Here is a 23,526-nt window from a genome sequence, read left to right on the forward strand (position 1 = left end):
CAAGGTGAAGATGACCGTGTCCATCATCTGGGGTGTTTGGGAGGGTTTCAGTGGGTAGCTAGGTGACTATTGAGACCGATCTGCATGCATATGGTTCCATTGCAGACAGTGGAAGAGACTGCAGACAATTGGGTTTTTGTTGGGCTGCTGTCTCAGGATTTTCTCCTTGTGCTTTTTATTTGGTTATGCCAGGTGCAGCGATGCTGGGTGAGTTTTCCCAGGGGTTTATATCAAAACCCCTAAGCAAAGCCTTCAAAGTCCTTGTAGCACTTCCTTTGACCCCCATATGGCCCACTCTTGACTCGAGCTCTCCATTGAGGATTCACTTGGGTAAGCAATATCAGGCAATCTGGCTACATGACCAGCCCAACACCATTGTGACTGTCTCAGTATGATATGGATGCTTGGTGTGCCAGCTCAGGTGAACACCTCTGTTTGGTATTTTCTCCTGCCATCTGATCTCCAGACGTTTCCGAAGACAGTACAAGTAATGCTGGTACACAGTCCCAAGTTTCACATGTGTCGAATAGAGTAGGCAGGCCTATTGCTCTATAGACTTTCAGCTTGGTAAGTCGACTTACTCCTCTTCATTCCCAAGCTGATGTTCGAGGGTGTATGTTGCTGAGATAAATGATCTTATACACTGGTAACAGGTTCTGGTCATGGACTGAAATCTTGGACTCGAGACTGGACTTTCCTAGAGCAGGGAGAGACATTACATCAGTTTTCATAGTGTTGGTCATAAGGCCAAAGCAGTTGTATGCATTGGAGAACAGGTTCATGCTACGTTACATGTCCTGTTCTGAGCTGGCAGCTGGTACACAATCATTGGCAAATAGCAAAGTTTGTCCTTGGATTCTTTGGTCTTGTCCTGGAGTTGTCTCAGATAGCTGCTTCCCATCTATGCAGTATCTGTTTAGATGCCAGGATCACCACCGTGGAAGGTCTCAGAAAGCATGGTGGCGAATAACATGTTGAAGAGGATTGACGGAACCACACAGCTCTGCTTAACTCCATTAATGACTGGAAATGAATCAGAAGATGACCATCATGCAATCAATTGGTCTTCACTCATTCAAGAAGCACTCAACATGCCACAGATTACCATCAATATTTTATTGATGACCCTCCCATTCTGTTAAAAGTTATCAAACTCTTGTCTGGCGGCAAAGTTCCAGGAACTGATGCTATCCCAGCTGAGGTCTGCAAGGCTTAGAGGCCAATGCCTGTCCAGCAGCTCACCCAACTCTTCCAGTTATCGTGTAGGAATACAAAGATTCCCTCATTGTCCACCTGTACAAGCAGTTTGACACCTGTCAACCTCATAACAATCAGAGGGATCTCACTCCTCTTCATCACCAACATAATCTTCGCTAGTACCCTTCTGAACTGCTTATTGCAACATCTCGACCAGGATTTGTTGATATAGTCAGTGCAATTTCAGAAAAGGTTGAGGAACCACTGATAAAAGTTTTGCAATTGGACATCTTCAGTTGAAATGGCAAGAATAAAACATGTACCTCTACACCACATTTGTTGACCTGATCAAGGCCTTCGACACAATCAGCCGTGAGGACTATGAGGTAATGGAGGAATGTGGTTGCTCTGAGAACTTCATCACAGTTCCTCAAAGGCATGCTAACTAAACCTTTTCTAGATCAATGCAGAGTAGGATTAATCGATTAGCTCCTTCAAAGAGCCAGCACGAACATGATGGGCCAAATAGCTTCCTCCTGTGCTCATGATTTTAACGCTGATGGTATTTCACAAAATTCAAAAATGAAAGAACAGAAAATGATGGGAATGCTCAGCAGGTCAAGCAGCATATCCGTTCTCGTGTATCTGTAACCTTGTCCCTCTAAAAGTCGTGGGTTTGGAAGGTGCTACCTAAGGACCCTTGGTGAGTTCCTGCAGTGCATTTTGTGGATGGTACACGATGCTGCCACTGTGCGTCAGCGGTGGAGGGATTGGATGTTTGTGGAAGGGGTGCCAATCAATGGTGCTGCTTTGTGCTGGATGGTGTTGAGCTTCTTGAGTGTTTTTGGAGTTGCGCTCACTCAGGCAAGTGGGAGTATTCCATCATACTTCTGACGTGTAGATGGTGGACTGGAGTCACAAAGTGAGTTACTCGCCACAGGATTCCTAGTCTCTGACCTGATCTTGTAGCCACAGTATTTACATGGCTAGTCCAGTACAGTTTGTGGTCAATAGTAACCCCTGGGATGTTGATAGTGGGGAATTTGGTGATAGTAATGCTGGTGTAATTGCTGGTGTAAATTATACAACAGCTTTTTACAGTCTGGATCCAGTCCAAAGCTGCAAGTCAATGGAAGCTGCTCCTAAGTTGCTCTACCTGCTAAAATTCAGTGTCTGCAAGTTTTCCTCAATGTCTGCCTGAAAAGTATTGCAAGAGTCATCAGGATTTTGCCAGACCAGTGCCGAAAGCCCAGTCGTTTAACCCAGACTGCATTTCAAGGACTCCATTATCTATCCGTTTTTCTTGAACCTTTTAACCTTGTGACAGAAACATAGAATAGTTACAACACAGAAGGAGGCCATTTGGCTCCTCTTGTCCATGCCAGCCCGAGGACACCCAGGTGCCCTTTCTGATCCCACAATCCTGCACCCGGCCCATAGCCCTGCAGCTTACAGCACCTAAGGTGCAGATCCAGGTACTTTTTAAAGAGTTTAGGATCTCTGCCTCCACCGCTATTTTTATTTATTTTTTGGTGTGAAGATGGGTGTTAGGGTATTGAGAAAGAGTAATTAGCATACTTTCCTATTTCATTCTGTAAATTAATAAGCTTGGCCTTCCACTTCAAGTCTGGTTTTACAATAAACTAATTAACTTGTTGAAGAAATCTGGGCATCAAGTGATCATTCTAAGATTCATGGGTAAAGCACATAATTTGACCATATAACTAGCTGGAGAAATTGTTTAAATTCATGTTGTGACCCATGGTGTAGTGGAATTAGAGACCGTGCATCCCTCCCATCTCGGCAGTAGCAATCCTCGTAAGCCGGGGCAGCGTGGTAGCACAGTGGTTAGCACAGTTGCTTCACAGCTCCAGGATCCCAGGTTCGATTCCCGGCTTGGGTTACTGTCTGTGCGGACTCTGCATGTTCCCCCGTGTCTGCGTGGGTTTCCTCCGGGTGCTCCAGTTTCCTACCATAGCAGGTTTGGTGGATTGGCCATGCTAAATTGCCCTTTGTGTCTAAAAAAAAAAAAAAAAAGTTATGTGGGGTTACTGGGATAGGGTGGAGACGTGGGCTTGAGTAGGGTGCTCTTTCCAAGGGCCGGTGCAGACTTGATGTGCCGAATGCCTCCTGCACCGTAAATTCTATGATTCTATGAATTTTATGCACTTCAAGTAGATTGCCCCTCGGCCTTCTCTGTTCCGAAGAAAACCATCATAGACTGTCCACTCATTCCTCGTAACTAAAATTCTCATAAATCTCCTCTGAAACCTCTGTATTTTAATTACATTTTTCCTCTAGTCCAGTGACCACAACTGCGCACACAACTCCAGCTGTGTCCTAACTAGCGTTTTATGTAGTCCAGCATAACCTCTCAGCTATTACTAGACGTGGCCTAGAAAAGAAGAGCAAGTATCCCGTATGCCGCCTTGACTATCTTGTTGACCTTTCACACCACCTTCAGGTAGCTGTTCACATACACTCTATTTTCTTCTCTTTGTCTCCAATCATCTGTTGTGTATTCCATTGTCTTGTTACCTTTCCCCAATGTATTCCTGCAGTATACTCTGGATTGAATTTCATTTGCCACTGTTCCACCCACCTGACTAATCCATTGATATCTTTCTGCAGTCTATAGCTTTCTTCTTCATTCAGCCAGTTTTTCTATCCTCTGCAAACTTACTCATTACCCCGACACTGAGGTCCAAATCATTGATGTATCTCACAATGTCCAAGGGACCTCGTACTGAGCCCTGTGGAAACTGACAGATTAATGAGCTCTTGAAAATAGCACTTTTTGTTTGTCATACTCGATTGCTACACCCCAATCATTCGTCGTCTGTGATCTGCCTCAGGCAGCTTCTGATTCCATTCTTGCTTCTCCCAAACCACTCTCTTTGCTTCTCTTTTCAACGGTCCATGCAATCTCCCATTGTTCAGGTGGTCCAATCGCAGCCTCCTTTTTCCTTCCATCTTCTCTTTTACAGCTCTTTCCACATCCTACTCCCTGTAAGAACAGTTTCCGTTATCATCAAGTAGCGTATCGTCTGACTAAGTTACAGGAGATCTATTCATTTATTTTACAATGGAAATATGTAAAAATTACACTTTTACGATCCCAGCTGGTGTTACTACTGGACGGGAAGATCCCAGAATGGGACCCTGGCTCAAAAGGCCAAAACATGCAGGAACAGAATCATAGGACTTGCTTGATTATAATACAATACTCCTTCACTCCCACTTATCATCACAAATGAACACAGATTTGAAGGATAATGCCGGTTATACAATATATCTGATGCTATAATGTTCTCAGTAAATACACAATCTCTGTAACCCAACAGGCTAACTGTGGTCAGATAACATCACACTCAGAAACCAAGTGGTGGATGATACCAAATTGGACTTTTGTAGTATACGGCTATAGCCATTTCAGATCACGCTCCACACTGGGTAGACTTGGAGATAGGGGAGGAAACAGGAGGGCGCCCACCCTGGAGAATGGACATGGGACTAATGGCAGATGAGGGTGTGTGTCTAAGGGTGAGGGGGTGCATTGAAAAGTACTTGGAACTCAATGATAATGGGGAGGTCCAGGTGGGAGTGGTCTGGGAGGCGTTGAAGGCGGTGGTTAGAGGGGAGCGGATATCAATAGGGGCACATAAAGGGAAGCAGGAGAGTAAGGAACGGGAGCGGTTGCTGCAAGAACTTTTGAGGGTGGACAGACAATATGCGGAAGCACCGGAGGAGGGACTGTACAGGGAAAGGCAAAGGCTACATGTAGAATTTGACTTGCTGACTATGGGCACTGCAGAGGCACAATGGAGGAAGGCACAGGGTGTACAGTACGAATATGGGGAGAAGGCGAGCAGGTTGCTGGCGCACCAATTGAGGAAAAGGGGAGCAGCGAGGGAAATAGGGGGAGTGAGGGATGAGGAAGGAGAGATGGAGCGGGGAGCGGAGAGAGTGAATGGAGTGTTCAAGACATTTTATAAAAAATTATATGAAGCTCAACCCCCGGATGGGAGGGAGAGAATGATGGGCTTCTTGAATCGGCTGGAATTTCCCAAGGTGGAAGAGCAGGAAAGGGTGGTACTGGGAGCACAGATCGAGGTAGAAGAAGTGGTGAAAGGAATTAGGAGCATGCAGGCGGGAAAGGCCACGGGACCGGATGGATTCCCAGTCGAATTCTATAGAAAATATGTGGACTTGCTCGCCCCGGTATTGACGAGGACCTTTAATGAGGCAAAGGAAAGGGGACAACTGCCCCCGACTATGTCTGAAGCAACGATATCGCTTCTCTTAAAGAAGGAAAAGGACCCGCTACAATGCGGGTCCTATAGACCTATTTCCCTCCTAAATGTAGATGCCAAGATCCTGGCCAAGGTAATGGCAATGAGAATAGAGGAATGTGTCCCGGGGGTGGTCCACGAGGACCAAACTGGGTTTGTGAAGGGGAGACAGCTGAACACGAATATATGGAGGCTGTTAGGGGTAATGATGATGGCCCCACCAGAGGGGGAAACGGAGATAGTAGTGGTGATGGATGCCGAGAAAGCATTTGATAGAGTGGAGTGGGATTATTTGTGGGAGGTGTTGAGGAGATTTGGTTTTGGAGAGGGGTATGTTAGATGAGTGCAGCTGTTGTATAGGGCCCCGATGGCGAGCGTGGTCACGAATGGATGGGGATCTGCATATTTTCGGCTCCAAAGAGGGACAAGGCAGGGATGCCCTCTGTCCCCATTATTGTTTGCACTGGCGATTGAGCCGCTGGCGATAGCGTTGAGGGGTTCAAGAAGTGGAGGGGAGTACTTAGAGGAGGAGAAGAACACCGGGTATCTTTGTATGCGGACGATTTGCTACTATACGTGGCAGACCCGGCGGAGGGGATGCCAGAAATAATGCGGATACTTGGGGAGTTTGGGGATTTTTCAGGGTATAAATTGAACATGGGGAAAAGTGAGTTGTTTGTGGTGCATCCAGGGGAGCAGAGTAGAGAAATAGAGGACCTACCGTTGAGGAAGGTAACAGGGGACTTTCGTTACCTGGGGATCCAGATAGCCAAGAATTGGGGCACATTGCATAGGTTAAATTTAACGCGGTTGGTGGAACAAATTGAGGAGGATTTCAAGAGATGGGATATGGTATCCCTGTCACTGGCAGGGAGGGTGCAGGCGGTTAAGATGGTGGTCCTCCCGAGATTCCTCTTTGTGTTTCAGTGCCTCCCGGTGGTGATCACGAAGGCTTTTTTTAAAAGGATTGAAAAGAGCATCATGGGTTTTGTGTGGGCCGGGAAGCCCCCGAGAGTGAGGAAGGGATTCTTACAGCGTAGCAGGGATAGGGGGGGGGGGGCTGGCACTACCGAGCCTAAGTGAGTATTATTGGGCCGCTAATATTTCAATGGTGAGTAAGTGGATGGGAGAGGAGGAGGGAGCGGCGTGGAAGAGATTGGAGAGGGCGTCCTGTAGGGGGACTAGCCTACAGGCTATGGTGACAACCCCATTGCCGTTCTCACCGAGGAACTACACCACAAGCCCGGTGGTGGTGGCTACACTGAAGATTTGGGGACAGTGGAGACGGCATAGGGGAAAGACTGGAGCCTTGGGGGGGTCCCCGATAAGAAACAACCATAGGTTTGCCCCGGGGGAATGGATGGGGGATATGGAATGTGGCAAAGAGCAGGAATAACGCAACTGAAAGATCTGTTTGTGGATGGGAAGTTCGCGAGTCTGGGAACGCTGACCGAGAAATATGGGTTGCCCCAAGGGAATGCATTCAGGTATATGCAACTGAGGGCTTTTGCGAGGCAACAGGTGAGGGAATTCCCGCAGCTCCCGACACAAGAGGTGCAGGACAGAGTGATCTCAAAGACATGGGTGGGGGATGGTAAGGTGTCAGATATATATAGGGAAATGAGGGACGAAGGGGAGACTATGGTAGATGAACTAAAAGGGAAATGGGAAGAAGAGCTGGGGGAGGAGATCGAGGAGGGGCTGTGGGCAGATGCCCTAAGCAGGGTAAACTCGTTGTCCTCGTGTGCCAGGCTAAGCCTGATTCAGTTTAAGGTATTACACAGGGCGCATATGACTGGAGCACGGCTCAGTAAATTTTTTGGGATGGAGGATAGGTGTGCGAGGTGCTCGAGAAGCCCAGCGAATCATACCCATATGTTTTGGTCATGCCCGGCACTACAGGGGTTTTGTATGCGGGTGACAAAGGTGCTTTCAAAAGTAGTGGGGGTCCGGGTCGAACCAAGCTGGGGGTTGGCTATATTTGGGGTTGCACAAGAGCCGGGAGTGCAGGAGGCGAGAGAGGCCGATGTTTTGGCCTTTGCGTCCCTAGTAGCCCGGCGCAGGATATTGTTAATGTGGAAAGAAGCCAAGCCCCAGGGGGTGGAGACCTGGATAAATGACATGGCAGGGTTTATAAAGCTAGAGCGGATTAAGTTCGTTCTAAGGGGGTCGGCTCAAGGGTTCACCAGGCGGTGGCAACCGTTCGTCGAATACCTCGCAGTAAGATAGATGGAATGGAAAAAAGAAGGCAGCAGCAGCAGCCCAGGATCGGGGGGGGGGGGGGGGGGGGGGAGGGCGGGGGGAGGAGGAACCAGAAGGACTCTCAGGGTTGTTAATATATACTGTATAATATGTATAGGTCGTTGCTACAGATAATTATATATTGGACTGTTAAATTATATTTTTGGAGAGTGTTACTTGTGATAAGGCAGTTGCCAATTAGGGTTAGTTTTCATTTTTGTTATTTATTATTCATTTTTTTTTTTTGTTTGTTTATAAAATAGGTCATTGTTATTTGTGTTGTTATAATATTGTGTAAAGGATGCACAATGTACTGTGTTGGTTGACCAAATATTTTCAATAAAATATGTATAAAAAAAAAAAATTGGACTTTTGTGGATTTCTTCTCAAATTGCACCTAGTTGATTGTCACATGATTGTTTCCAAACTCCCCTCTCAAAAAAACATGCTTTCAATCTTCTTACAATCACTGTTCTCCCGCAGCTGACTTCAGCAAGGATCCAACTCCAGGTTTTATAACTCTCCTTTCAGTATTCCTTTGTCTTGAACAGCCATGTGCTTTCAACCTTTCACACAAATTCTCCGATTTAGCCACCAATGGCTTCATAATTGCTTCACTTATTGTTTCATAGGCTGTAATGAAATATCCCCAATCTTAGGCAATCTTCAGTTATCACTGGCTTTTTAGTAGCTAATTCCACCAGGTCTGCATTTTTCAGCTCTGACTTTAACTTCACTGAATGGTACCCTGTTTCAATTCCTGTTTTCCTTTTTACTTCAGTCTTCCTAGAAACTTCTCTTTTCATTCTCGAGTTTCCATATCTAGCTGTTCTTTAGTTTCTTGTGTTCTCTTTGGGGAGCCTGTTTTTGAAGCTTTTTGTCCTCTATCTGCAGCTGGCAGGGCTGAGCGTCGTTCTCTCTCTAGCCTCCTAGCTCCATCTGCTGTGAATTCAATTACAACTAAAGTCAAAATGCCTCTCTGCCCTAAAGATGCCCCTGGTTGCTAAGCAACAGCTCATTATTTCTCCAATGCTCTTGTTTACCTTCCATGTCTAAACACTCTGAGCACAATACAGACACAGTCTGAACCAAAACCAAAGATCCCCATAAATGCAAATACCTATGTTTAACATTAATCTGACTAGAGTTTTACCCTTGCACAAAAACATTAAATGAAAATCAAATCTATACCTAATTTCTAATATTGAACAATACAAACATAGATTACTTACAACTACTTCTGCTTCCTGACAACACAAAATACAATACTTTCTCCGAACAAAGCCACAAGTGGTCAACCCATATATAACAAAGAATGACAAATGAGCACAGGGTCAAATATAATGCTCTTATTCATGGATGCAAATGCCCACGTTTTGTGGGCTGCTGAGCTCTTTTTTTTTTTCCTTTCTGCAGAATTTATGTACCTGGTATCCTGGATGCTACAGCCTGATCCTCACCAGCGTCTGAGTCTCGAGGAATTAATGAAGAACAAGTGGGTGACGCAACCAGTCAACCTGGCTCTCTACACCTGGGAGGAGGTGTACTCCAGCAAAGGAAGTGAGTATGGAACTTGTCCTTTTCATACAGCTGGGAATTGAGCAATGAATGGCGGAGCAGGCTTGAAGGGTCGGGTGGTCTACTCTATGTTTATAAGGCACACCTTTTGGGCTAAGGGAGCAGATCTGACCGAAACTAAGGTCACACTAAGCTCAGGAAAGATTAAGAAGATTTTATCCTCTCAGAATATTAACATTATCTTCTGGATTTTAAATAAATTCATCACCCTGGTCTCAATCACACCATCCTGACAACTTATTCCAACAGCGAATCCCCTGTAGTATTTTATTGTTTATACCTTATTGTTTATTTTAGAAGATTACTATATTTTCCCTAGTTATCCTGAAACTATAGTGGAATCCCAACACGTCAAGCTTGGGTTACATGAAATATTGTTTGTGTCGAAACTATCAACCATTCCCGCTGGCAAATAGCAAAAGCTATTTTTTTTTTTTTAAATCTGGTTAGCCAAATTTCCGCAGTGCTCAATCCGGGATAGTTGAACTTCTGTTTGGTGCCGGCAAGAGGAATAAGGTTGAAATAATAGGTCATGTGAGCGTACAAATCAGAGTGCATTGGTTAGACCCAAGTGCGCTCAAATTTCCCTGTTAAGTGACTTGCAAAGTATACGACTATGGCAAAACCCATTAGGAATGTTAAGTTGTCAATTGGAGAAATGGTGAAGTTGATGCGACAAGTGGAAAAACAGTGTGAAGAAGAAAACGGACATCGTGAAAGACTGAGAGATTCTGCCATCAAGTTTGTCCACCATTCTCAAACACAAAGCGAATATCTTGGAATAGTTCAACAAGTCAGCTTTCTCTTCAACAAGGAAGAGGTTGAGAACTGCTGCGTGGCACCACGTTGAAGAAGCTCTGCTTAATGTGGTTCAAGCCAGCTCAAGCAGACGACATTCCCACCCCTGGCCCAATGCTGCAGGAAAAGGGCGTCACCCTGGCAAAGAAGCCAAGCCACATGGATGGCTGGACTGATTCACGTGGACTACAAGGTTCAATGGAAGAAAATGTAAGTGGCCATCATTGAAGACAACTGCCCCGTGCACCCTGACATCAATGACTTGAAGAGCATAAAACTGTTCTTGCATCTCACCACCACGGCCAAGCTACAGCCTATGAATTAGAGGGTGATTCGGAACATGAAAACCCACTGACAACAGGGCTACAATCCCACACTGATGCTAAATAAGGTGTGGATAATGGTGAAGGAAGGCACAATAGCGAAATGCTTCAATCACAACAGGTTTAAAAAGTTGCACAAGACTAGAAAGAGAAAGAGCCGGGTGGTGCCGACCAACCCAATGATGAGGCACTTCACGCACACCTGTGGGGGCCAGTATGGAGAACCCAGCAGAGACTATGTTGAAACCTAAGGGGAGGTGGATGATGCACGACGGGCCTGACAGATGATATCATCATGAATGGAGGAGGCAGATGACCCTGGAACATTCCGCTGAATGTCTGTCTGCTCGCTCACCTATTTCCCAGGTTGATGCTGAGATGCTGCAAAGATACTGCGGGATTTCACACTGCAGCATGAAAACACCAAAACGTGTTTGACTGCATTGACAACATGGTGGACAGCATCACACTCTCCCCAAATCAACACACCAAGTAGAAAAAGATTATGGAGTTTATCCAGTGCTAAATCCCAGCCTTTCCCAAGGCCAACACACTGTAAACTATGGGCAAATGGAATAAAGACTTTTTAGTTTAAATTTGTATTTTTTTCCCTGGCATTTGAATCTGAAAAGCAAAGTAGTAAGTGAAACATTTGGGTTGCATAGAGACATGTTCATGTGGCTAAATGTGCCTCCTCGCCTATCACAAAAGTCTGCTTAACCCAGAGTTGAAGTTGGTCCCCTGGGATTTGACTCTTTGAGAACTTGCTGTAATTCCCAATAAAGAATTTTGCACACCTAACAATTTATATTTGAGTTATTAATTACTTCTTTATCCTTGATGTGGAGATGCCGGCGTTGGACTGGGGTGAGCACAGTACGAAGTCTTACAACACCAAAGAACAAAGAAATGTACAGCACAGGAACAGGCCCTTCGGCCCTCCAAGCCCGTGCCGACCATGCTGCCCGACTAAACTACAATCTTCTACACTTCCGGGGTCCGTATCCCTCTATTCCCATCCTATTCATGTATTTGTCAAGATGCCCCTTAAATGTCACTATCGTCCCTGCTTCCACCGCCGCCTCCGGCAGCGAGTTCCAGGCACCCACTACCCTCTGCGTAAAAAACTTGCCTCGTACATCTACTCTAAACCTTGCCCCTCTCACCTTAAACCTATGCCCCCTAGTAATTGACCCCTCTACCCTGGGCTGACTATCCACTCTGTCTATGCCCCTCATAATTTTGTATACCTCTATCAGGTCTCCCCTCAACCTCCTTCGTTCCAGTGAGAACAAACCGAGTTTATTCAACCGCTCCTCATAGCTAATGCCCTCCATACCAGGCAACATCCTGGTAAATCTCTTCTACACCCTCTCTAAAGCCTCCACATCCTTCTGGTAGTGTGGCGACCAGAATTGAACACTATACTCCAAGTGTGGCCTAACTAAGATTCTATACAGCTGCAACATGACTTGCCAATTCTTATACTCAATGCCTCGGCCAATGAAGGCAAGCATGCCGTATGCCTTCTTGACTACCTTCTCCACCTGTGTTGCCCCTTTCATTGACCTGTGGACCTGTACACCTAGATCTCTCTGAAATTCTGAAATACTCTTGAGGATTCTACCATTCACTGTATATTCCCTACCTGCATTAGACCTTCCAAAATGCATTACCTCACATTTGTCCGGATTAAACTCCATCTGCCATCTCTCCGCCCAAGTCTCCAAACAATCTAAATCCTGCTGTAGCCTCTGACAGTCCTCATCGCTATCCGCAATTCCACCAACCTTTGTGTCGTCTGCAAACATTTTCCTCCAAATCATTTATATATACTACAAAGAGCAACGGTCCCAGCACTGATCCCTGTGGAACACCACTGGTCACAGCACTCCAATTAGAAAAGCATCCTTCCATTGCTACTCTCTGCCTTCTATGACCTAGCCAGTTCTGTATCCACCTTGCCAGCTCACCCCTGATCCCGTGTGACTTCACCTTTTGTACTAGTCTACCATGAGGGACCTTGTCAAAGGCCTTACTAAAGTCCATATAGACAACATCCACTGCCCTACCTGCATCAATCATCTTAGTGACCTCCTCGAAAATCAAGTTAGTGAGACACGACCTTCCCTTCACAAAACCGTGCTGCCTCTCACTAATACGTCCATTTGATTCCAAATGGGAGTAGATCCTGTCTCGAAGAATTCTCTCCAGTAATTTCCCTACCAAAGTAAGGCTCACCGGCCTGTAGTTCCCGGGATTATCCTTGCTACCCTTCTTAAACAGAGGAACAACATTGGCTATTCTCCAGTCCTCCGGGACATCCCCTGAAGACAGTGAGGATCCAAAGTTAAAGCAGGTTAAAGTCCAACAGCTTTGTTTCGATGTCACTAGCTTTCGGAGCGCTCCTCCTTCCTCAGGTGAATGAAGAGGTATGTTCCAGAAACACATATATAGACAAATTCAAAGATGCCAAACAATGCTTGGAATGCGACCATTAGCAGGTGATTAAATCTTTACAGATCCAGAGATGGGGTAACCCCAGGTTAAAGAGGTGTGAATTGTATCAAGCCAGGACAGTTGGTAGGATTTCACAGGCCAGATGGTGGGGGATGAATGTAATGCAACATGAATCCCAGGTCCCGGTTGAGGCCGCACTCACGTGTGCGGAACTTGGCTATAAGTTTCTGCTCGGCGATTCTGCGTTGTCGCCTTGAAGGCCGCCTTGGAGAACGCTTACCTGGAGATCAGAGGCTGAATGCCCTTGACTGCTGAAATGTTCCCCGACTGGAAGGGAACATTCCTGCCTGGTGATTGTTGCGCGATGTCCGTTCATTCGTTGTCGCAGCGTCTGCATGGTCTCACCAATGTACCACGCTTCGGGACATCCTTTCCTGCAGCGTATGAGGTAGACAACGTTGGCCGAGTCGCACGAGTATGTACCGCGTACCTGGTGGGTGGTCTCGCGTGTAATAGTGGTTTCCATGTCGATGATCTGGCACGTCTTGCAGACGTCTTGTTTCTGGAACATACCTCTTCATTCACCTGAGGAAGGAGCAGCGCTCCGAAAGCTAGTGACATCGAAACAAACCTGTTGGACTTTAACCTGGTGTTGTAAGACTTCGTACTGCTTTTTATCCTTGGCATGAGTTTGAATAAGGATGCTTAGCATTCAGACACCACAGCAACTTGTAATCTGTTGTATTTTAAAAAATAAATTTATAGTACCCAATTAATTTTTTCTAATTAAGGGGCAATTTAGCGTGTTCAATCCATCTACCTTGCACATCTTTAGGTTGTGGGGGCGAAACCCACGCAAACATGGGGAGAATGTGCAAACTCCACACGGACAGTGACCCAGAGACGGGATTGAACCTGGGACCTCGGCGCCGTGAAACTGCAGTGCTACCACTGCGCCACCGTGCTGCCCAATCTGTTGTATACTTAATGGATTTAAAGCTTAGGATTTCCAGTAAGCTCCTTCCCCCAAGTTTCAAATAACGATGTCTTCACTTTGTGGAACTTGGCAAATGCCCGTGATCAGATTGGGAGCGGCCACTCTAGATACATAGGCTGTAACTATTGGCCTTTGAACATTCATTCCAGCTTTAGAGATCCAGACTTTGAGGTTAACGACACTCATGCACTGGTGGCAGATAACTTGGTTACTCACGTTCACACTGTTCTGATGAGGAAAAATTTGAAAAGAAAGGAAAACGGCTTCCAGGCTACACGTGCCCTATCCCTGGCATTAGCTTAGAACATTCCTAGTGGAGATCTGAGGAGGGTTTTTTATAATTGGGAAAGTTTGGCTTTGGGCCAAAATTTATATCATAGACTTTGCATACTAATGCCCTGAGTTTGGGTTATTTCAACTGAATAGTGGGGGGTACGAGGCAGGGGTGTTGATTGTCCCATTTCTGTTTGCCTTAGCAGTTGAGTCTCTGGTCACTGCATTGAGGTCGTCCACCTGTTTGAGGGGGATAGAGCGTGGGGTGGGGGTGGGGGGGAGCATAGAGTGTCCTTGTATGCGGATGATTTGCTACAATATGTCACTGAGCCACTCTCCAATGTGGAATAGATAATGAAGCCACTTGGGAGTTTTGACACCTCGGGTTACAAGTTGAATCTGGCCAAAAGTGAATATTTTCCGGTGAATCTCCCCCGGGAGGGGAGCTTATCTGGGGAGATTGCTGTTTCGTCTTGCCAGGACTAGCTTCCGTTATCTGGGACTCCGAGTGGCCCATGATTGGATCTCGCTACTTTGCTAGCCTGGTGAATGGGGTGACGGCTGACTTGAAAATGTGGGATGCTCTCACTCTGACCTGAGCGGGAAGGATGAAGATATTCTCCTGAGGTTTTTGTTTTTGTCCCAGTGTCTCCCAGTCTTTCTTCCCAAGGCTTTCTTTTGCAGGCCAATAAATTGACATCTACTTTTGTTTGGGCTGGTAAGATCCTTCGTGTTCTGCAAAGGGATGGGTTGTCGGGAGGAGGGGGGGCTGGTAAGATCCTTTGTGCTCTGCAAACGGATAGGTTGTCGGGGGGGGGGGGGGGGGGGCTGTTGGTACTAGCTAATCATCATAGAATTTACAGTGTAGAAGGAGGCCATTCACCCAACGAGTCTGCACCGGCTCTTTGAGAGAGCACCCTACCCAAGCCCACACACACCTCCACCCTATCCCCATAATCCAGTGACCCCACCCAACACTAAGGGCAATTTAGACACTATGGGCAATTTAGCATGGCCAATCCACCTAACCTGCACATCTTTGGACTGTGGGAGGAAACCGGAGCACCGGGTGGAAACCCACGCACACACGGGGAGAACGTGCAGACTCCACACAGACAGTGACCCAAGCCGGGAATCGAACTTGGGACCCTGGAGCTGTGAAGCAATTGTGCTCACCACCATGCTACCGTGCTGTTATGTTACTATTGGGCGGCAAATATTGATGAAGTTGGAGGGTGGCTCAGGGATCTGGATTCTATATGAGAGCGGACGGAGGAGGTTTTGTGCATCGGATCGAGGCTTAGGGCCCAGGATACTGCCCCACTCCTGTTTTCCCCTGTAAGATTCACATAGCGCCTGCTGGTGATGTCCACTTTGAGGATTTGGAATCAGTTTAGGCAGAGTTCGGGTGGTTGTAGTTTGTATTGTGTTTTGCTGTATTGTTACTTTGTTATAATGAAAATCTTTTATGAATAAAAATAGATTTTTTTAAATCGTGGCTGATATTCTTTTTCTCATCTCTTCTTCCTTCTCCATCCCAAACAAGCCCAGGAATACTGAGACTAATTAAAGCTCAGAATCACACCATGCAATCCCTTTTAATTATTGACATCTGGGAATCATATCTTTATTTCTATTTATTCCTTGTAAAGTTTGCCTGCTCACTCAAAGTCCTGTGTTTGATGGTGAAATCCATGACACAATGTGGTTTTGAGTTTTGGATTAAAGTACATTTAATTTAATTCAATAATCTTTATTGTCGCAAGTAGGCTTACATTAACAGTGCAATGAAGTTACCGTGAAAAGCCCCTAGTCGCCGCCCTCCGGCACCTGTTCGGGTACACAGAAGGAGAATGCAGAATGTCCAAATGACCTAACAGCCCGTCTTTCGGGACTTATGGGAGGAAACCGGAGCACCCGGAGGAAACCCACGCAGACACAGGGAGAAGGTGCAGACTCCGCACAGACCGTGACCCAAGCCGGGAATCGAACTTGGGACCCTGGTACTGTGAAATAACAGTGCTAACCACTGTGCTACCATGCCGCCCATTGGAAAAGAGGATAGTAATGTTAGCACTATATTCTGCCCTGAGCTGTGTATGAAACCAACTGTTAAATTCTAGCTCTTGGCTTAAATATTGTAACTCCCTGGAAGTGGTTTAAACGTCTTGCAATAAGAGGTGTCCCAGACTCCTTAATTTTTGTAGCGGTGTAACAATTGTACAACCTTGTGACCCGAACTGGATAGATGCATTTCGCTTGTACCCTTTCCAATTGTTTCAAGGGCAGACCCAGAAACCACTTGCTAAGACCCTGAACACCATTATAATCAGACTAATTTAATTCAGTTAGCCTTCTTTCAAAATACAAAATGAGAACAAACTGCACATCTTGCATTCTTAAGTAATTATTGACAACCCTCCTGAAATGTCCTCCTGAGCTGCCTAAAGGTTGTTCTTGCAGCTTTCAGTTCAAAGACTTTGCAGAGAGCTTGCATCTCTCTCGATTGTTTTTCCATGCGCCATTGTCCAGAGGCCGAGGTGAAAGAGCTGCCAGCTCACTTCCTGGCAATAGTCCAGATTCTCGTTTTCCCAACACAATGGATGTACAGGGTGTTTGTTCATTACCAACACAAGCTAACAAATTGCTTATTATTTACAATCTATGAAGATTCTACATCGAAACTTCGCTTTTTAAAATTTGTGTGAATACACATTGCTTTCAAAAAAATCTTTTCTTTTTGTTTAAAACGTATTTTTATTTCCCACATCCTTTCTAAGGTGAAATCGCCAAACATCTTGACATGACTCTGGCACTGAGTGGCAAAGTAGAAAAAGATTGTTCCTTTCCATGGCACTAACAGTCATCACCTTAAAAAAGAAGCAGGAAGTATCCACTTAAGGACCTCCTGGAGGAAACCACTTAATTGATATGCGTCCTGTATGCAATTGCAATAAGGTCAGGGAAAGGGGAACAATGTGCTCAATAATAACCAAATAATCTTTGCTTTTTGTTTTGACAGGACTCTCTAGAAGCTGCTCTGCTGTGGCTGGAGAGAACAGCAGGGTATTAATTCCTTCTCTGAAGTTTGCAGGCAGTGAGAATGAAGCGTGTGCTGATGAGGATCACCTCTGGGGTGAACGTGGATGTTATGAGCCATATGAGAGTGATGAAGAGAACACAGATCATAAAACACTGCCATCATCTGCAGAGCTCCAATCTGACCTCCTGGAATACCTGCTTAGCCAGGACTGAGGACATTTTAATGCTGCAAATCGAGTACAGGGTAACTGCACTCACTTGTTTGAAGTAATTTTCCCTAATTCATTTCATTTTAATCCTATAAGGTGCATACAGTGTTGGGGAAGTCAGTGGGGCCTGTTGCAGTTCTGTAAGTTGAGTAATGTGCTGTGCTCCTGTGAGCCTAGTCATATGCTGTGTGAGTCTACTGAGCTTCCGTCAACATGGCACCATACTGTGGGGACTGCCGACTGTCTCAGTACTTTTAATCTGAAGGCAAAGAAGTCTTGCGCGGGTATGATTCCTGAGGCAGCTGCAGCCCACACTCAGCCCAAGCTATCCTTCATCGTTGAGTCTAGACTCCCAAGTGCCACAAATAAAATGGCCTCTAGGCCAAGTCAAAAGTAACTCCCTTACATGCACTTTGACTGAACAACAATTTAAAAACCTTCTCAGCCTACCCACAGCTAAAGCTCAAAATATCCTATCCAAGAAGCTGTGTGCCTAGCGGTAGGAATATGTACTTTGCTCACGACCTTGAATCAAGGGAGAGTGGTTTGTTAACAGTTCAATGCTATTAGTGTTTCACAGGAAGATGGGCTCTTGTCCTCCGATAATCACTTGATTCATTCAAAGTGATGCATGATGGTCTGAGCCTTTAGTTTTATGGTAATTTTCATATTGCAAATCTTGATTGAAAAGATCCATGAAGATTTTCCTTCCAATTTACTGCTTAACTAGGGAGTTATGTTTAACTTGTTATGGCAGATTAGCTGTCTGATGTGGAGATTAACATACATATAGTTATGAAAAATTGATCTCCCTAAAAAGTGCCTTAGTGCAGAAATAAATATAAAGAGTTATTTACAGCACCCTAAAGCAATCCTGAAGCAGCTTATTACTGACTATGCTGTTAACCATTTATCTGATAGATACACAATGGTTGTAATGTTTTTTTAAAGTTTAACACTACTGTATTGATACTTAATAGTTCTATTACATTTCAGTAACATTGGATTTATACATATTACTATTACACAGAACACTCCTGCACAAGAATATTCAAACTGTTTAAGGTCAAATATCAAGGGTGCTAAGCACCAGTGAGATACCTCCTTATCTCTGACCCCACCAACATAATTTTCACTCTCTGCAAGCATTGATGTAAATAGTCAATGTGAAGGCATTGTCATCAGTATTCACTGATAAAGTCACATTAGAGATCTTTTTAGTTAGATTTCTGAGTTAAGCCCTTTCTTTTATTTTAACTTGCACTGCCTAGCGTGCGGTGCAGTTTGCCACCTGGAGTTTTTTCATGTTCGATATAGGCTATCTGAATGACTGCTTGGAAGTCTTTTATGGAATAACCAGACAATTCCTCACTGACTGCTATATGGCCCTCGTCTGTATACCCTGCATGATTCACGATCCGTAAAGTTTCTTTCACAGTACCTCTGTATAGAATTGGGCCAGAGTTTGTAGAAAGTGCCATCCCTGAAACTACATGACCCTTGCAATTAAACAACTGCATTCATCTGAGATTGAGGAGCTGAGGTGAAGTCAGTTCATTTAGGTCAGAGTTCATTGAGGTAATCTGGGTACAGTACTATACCTTTGATTTTCCAAGTACTTCATAAGAGATCGGTGCCAATCCTTAAAAGTGCAAGCTTTCAGCAATACTCGGGGACCAAAACTGGCCATTTTGCAATTATCAATTGCACGGTTCTATTTAATTATTAGTGTCACTTGCACCTATAAGGTGCGCTTGTTCAAGATTTACAGTCACGGGACAAAATGCTTCTAATTGAGTAACTCAAACCTAATCCAATAAATTTCTCCATTTGTGACTGATTTCTTGTTATAACTTTTAGTTTAAATGGAGGATTGAATGACCTCAAAATTTAGTGATGGAGGCGATTGCATCTCTTCATTAAAGGTTGCAATCCCACTTTGTCCCAGATTAAAGATCTACAGTAAAGTTGCCACTAAAGCATTGCTTTAGGATGGAAATTAATGGATAACGTTATTTTAAATATGATATATTTTGTGCACGGGTTTCACTTCTATTCCTTTTCTTTAAAGCAATTTGGCTAACAGATTGCTAAACACTTTGCACTACATGTTTACCCAAGGAATGAAATGCTCATCTTTTCTTTAATTGTATGAACACAATCACCTCATGACCAAGGCAGAAGATGGACTGTTGCAATCCTGTTTGTAATACAAGGTATTATGGGATAGAAAGATTCTTTGCATGTTGGGAGAATACCATGGACACAATGTTTCACTTCTGATTTACGTTACTTTCCATATTCAAAACAATGAGATAAACAGCAGTGTGGTATACATGGCCACTTCATCCAGAATGTCCAGGATTTGCTGACCAACATTTCCATTCAAAGCATGACACTAAATCCGACTCTGCAAACTCTTGTGAATTTAAAAAGCTCAGTTGAAGTTTGTGGCGGCTCTGAGAGCTTTGGTGATGTTTCCTGGCAGACCCTGAACTATCTGCATGTCATGGAAACATCACAAATACTTTTATTAAATACATTTGTAAAAATAACTAGGTAGCAGGTAATTGTACAGCAGACAGTGGAACAGCAGCTGCTATGGTCATGGGTTTGAATTGCATTGTCTGGCTCAAAGTGTGACTTGTTTTGTTCATCTGGTCCCTTCTGCCTCATGAAGGATTAACAATGCTCACCTTGTCTGTGCCTGTGTGGAGGTAGTCACTGATTGACATAGAGTTTGTGACAGCCAGTCTGGATACTGCTCTCTCATCTGCAACAGGGTGAATTTAATTAACCATGATGGGAGGAAGGAGAAATCCATCACCTCTCTCGTAAAACATCACAGCAATGAGTGCAGCTTCCAAAGACATGGCGACTTGCACTGGCAGTTTGACATCCTGACCAGGATAAAACATTATGAATTGTCAATCCATCATTTGGTGTGCCTTGAGGCACCATAAGCAATGTGAAGTTGCCACTGCATAAGGATAAATACTTCTCTTCACTAGTCTCATATGTTGTGGTATCTGAATACTGTGATGTGTACTTCAGGACCTACAAAGTCGGATTGTGCTCTAGTCTGACGAGAACTGTTTTAACCCCTTCATGCAAAACATCTGTTGGAATTATGTGGCATCGAAATTATATAAACTGAAATTTTGTTGTATATTTCATAAAGATTCCAAGTGCCAGCATGGAGTATTTAAACTTTGTACCTCTTTGTCCTTTACTCAAATTGCATATTTTTGTATTTATGCTTTGTGAATAGTAAAGCTTATTTTAAAATTTGCTTTTAAAACTATATATAATTGTATTAATATTTTTTCCTCATTTGTGCAAGTTGTGGTCACCTGTAGTAGCATCAATTTACTGAAAACACATTCCAGACACATCACAAGCCTGCAGATGTTTATCGTATCCATGTAAAACTGATGAGGAAATTGTTTGAAAGAGAAAGGGCTGGCATTAATATAAATCTCAAAGTAATTCTCAGTTACTTCAACTGCAGTCAGTGCTGTTATGTAGGAAAATATCACAATTGTTGTGGCGCAGGTGTCAACCGGTGAACCTGCAACACGACTACTTGTGAGCCGAACAGCATAAGCAGCAAGTAATAGACAGAGCTAAGCAATTCCACAATGAACGGATCAGATCTAAGCTCTGCAGTCCTGCCGCATCCAGCTGTGACTGGTGGTGGACAATTAATCAACTCTCTGGAGGAGGAGCCTCCACAAATATCCACATCCTCAATGATGGAGGAGCCCAGTACGTATGTGCAAAAGGCAAAGGCTGAGGCATTCACAACAATCTTCGGCCAGAAGTGCTGGGTGGATGATTCATCTGTCTCAGGTCTCCAGCATCACAGATATCAGTCCTCAGCCAATACAATGCACTCCACGTGATATCAAGAAACAGCTGAAGGCACTGGACACTGCAAAGGCTATGGGCCCTGACAATATCCCAGCAATAGAACTGAAGACTTGTAGTCCAGAACTTCCCGCACCCCTAGCCAAGCTGTTCTAGTACAGCTACAACACAGGCATCTACCCAGCAATGTGGAAAATTGCCCAGGTGTGTCCTGTACACAAGAAACAGGACAAATCCAACCTAGCCAATTACCGCCCTATCAGTCTACTCTCCATCATCCGCAAAGTGATGAGTCATCAACCGAGTTATCAAGCAGCACTTACTCAGCAATAACCTGCTCACGGACGCTCAGTTTGGGTTCCGCCAGGGTCACTCGGCTCCTGACCTCATTACAAACTTGGTTCAAATGTGGACAAAAGAGCTACGAGGTGAGGTGAGACTGACTGCCCTTGACATGAAGGCAGTATTTGACTAGAGTATGGCATCAAGGAGCCCTAGCTAAACTGGAGTCAATGGGAATAAGGGGGAAAACTCTGCGCTGAGTGGAGTCATACCTGGCTCAAAGGAAAGTGGTTGGAGGTCAATCATCTCAACGCCAGGACATCACTGCAGGAGGTTAGTGTCCTAGGCGCAACCATCCTCAGCTGCTTCATCAATGACCTCCCTTCCATTATAAAGTCAGAAGTGGGGATGTTCACAAATTACTGCACAATGTTCAGCACCATTCACGACTCCTCAGATAATGAAGTTGTCCATGTCCAAATGCAGCAAGACCTGGACAATATCCAGGCTTGGGCTGCCAAGTGGCAAGTTACATTCGCACCACACAAGTGCCAGTCATTGACAATCTCCAAGAGAGGACTGCCCCATGCCATTCAATGGCACTACTATCGCTGAAACCCCCACAATCAACATCCTGGGGGTTACCATTGATCAGAAACTGAACTGAACTAGCCACATTAATACTGTGGCTAGCAGGGCAAAGGCTAGGAATCCTACGGCGAGTAACTCACCTCCTGCCCACCCCCGCCCAAAGCCTGTCCACCATCTACAAGGCATAAGTCAGAAGTGTAATGGAATACACTCCACTTGCGTGGATGAGTGCAGCTTCAACACTCAAGAAGCTCAACACCATTCAGGGCAAAGCAGCCCGCTTGATTGCTCCCCCTTCTACAAACATTCAAACCCTCCACCACCACTGAACAGTAGCAGCCGTGTGTACCATCTACAAGTTGAACTGCAGTAACTCACCAAGGTTCCTTAGATAACACCTTCCAAACCCACGACCACTACCATCATTTCCTAAAAGGACAAGAGCAGCAGATACTTGGAAACCCCACCACCTGGAGGTTCCCCGCTAAGTCACTCACCATCCTCACTTGGAAATATATTGCCGTTCTTTCATTGTTGTTGGGGCAACATACTGGAACTCCCTTCCTAACAGCACAGTGGGTGTACTACACCTTAGGGACTGCAGCGATTCAAGAAGGCAACTCACCACCACCGTCTGAAGGGCAACCAAGGATGGGCAATAAATCCTGGCCTAACCAGTGACTCCCACTTCCCGTAAATTAATAAAAAAATAAAATAAAATAAAGCCCAGAACACTAGATGCTTTAACTGCTTTATTAAACATGGCAGCCAATTGGGTACAAGAAGGTCATGCCAATGATGGTTGAGAGAAGAATGTATTCTCTTTGCAGATGAGACTGGCACAAGATCTTTTTTGACCTGTGCAGATAAATCAGAGAAACAGCTCGACTCCCAAAAACAGTACTACTGCATTGGCATACAAACCTAGTTCTCAAAACCTCGAGTGGCACTTGAACCTGTGACCTGATGTAGTGTACCATCACCTTAGCCTAGCTGACTCCTTTTCTAAATTTCCATTTAAATATTGTTGCTAATCAAATCACTGTCCATTTTTTCATATAAATTCGCTTGTCTGGATTTCTGCTCCTCATACTGTTTAATTATATAAATCGGGTGCATTTACTTTTAATGAGTCAATGGTTCTCCCACAACATTGTTCGCTTCGCTGCTGCTTACTTATTACAGGCTTGTGCCCCCAGTTTGTGATGCTCCCACTAGAAAATTGATGGTGCTGCTTAGCTGCAGCAAAGATCTTGCTTCTGCTTGCTTCAAATTGTAGTTTGATGTATTCTGAAATGTAGAGAATAATACTCAGCACATAAACCTTGATACGATTTAGAAATTCACTGAGAATTAACTGGTGATTTTTAATA

At 44.7% G+C, this 23,526-nt stretch overlaps 1 protein-coding gene across 5 annotated transcripts in view; it reads left to right on the forward strand.

Moving 5' to 3' along the window:
• Positions 1-20,604, forward strand: part of pask (PAS domain containing serine/threonine kinase) — a 103,032-nt gene extending 82,428 nt beyond the window's left edge. For all 5 annotated transcript variants that reach the window (XM_072474854.1, XM_072474855.1, XM_072474852.1 and 2 more), the window contains 2 exons: positions 9,147-9,290; positions 17,182-20,604. In XM_072474854.1, the coding sequence (XP_072330955.1) occupies positions 9,147-9,290; positions 17,182-17,414 (377 nt within the window). In that variant the 3' untranslated portion in view covers positions 17,415-20,604. The remainder of the gene's footprint in view (positions 1-9,146; positions 9,291-17,181) is intronic.
• The last annotated feature ends 2,922 nt before the right edge of the window (positions 20,605-23,526 follow it).

The sequence above is a fragment of the Scyliorhinus torazame genome, chromosome 14 (genome assembly GCF_047496885.1).
Source record: "Scyliorhinus torazame isolate Kashiwa2021f chromosome 14, sScyTor2.1, whole genome shotgun sequence".
NCBI lineage: Eukaryota > Metazoa > Chordata > Chondrichthyes > Carcharhiniformes > Scyliorhinidae > Scyliorhinus > Scyliorhinus torazame.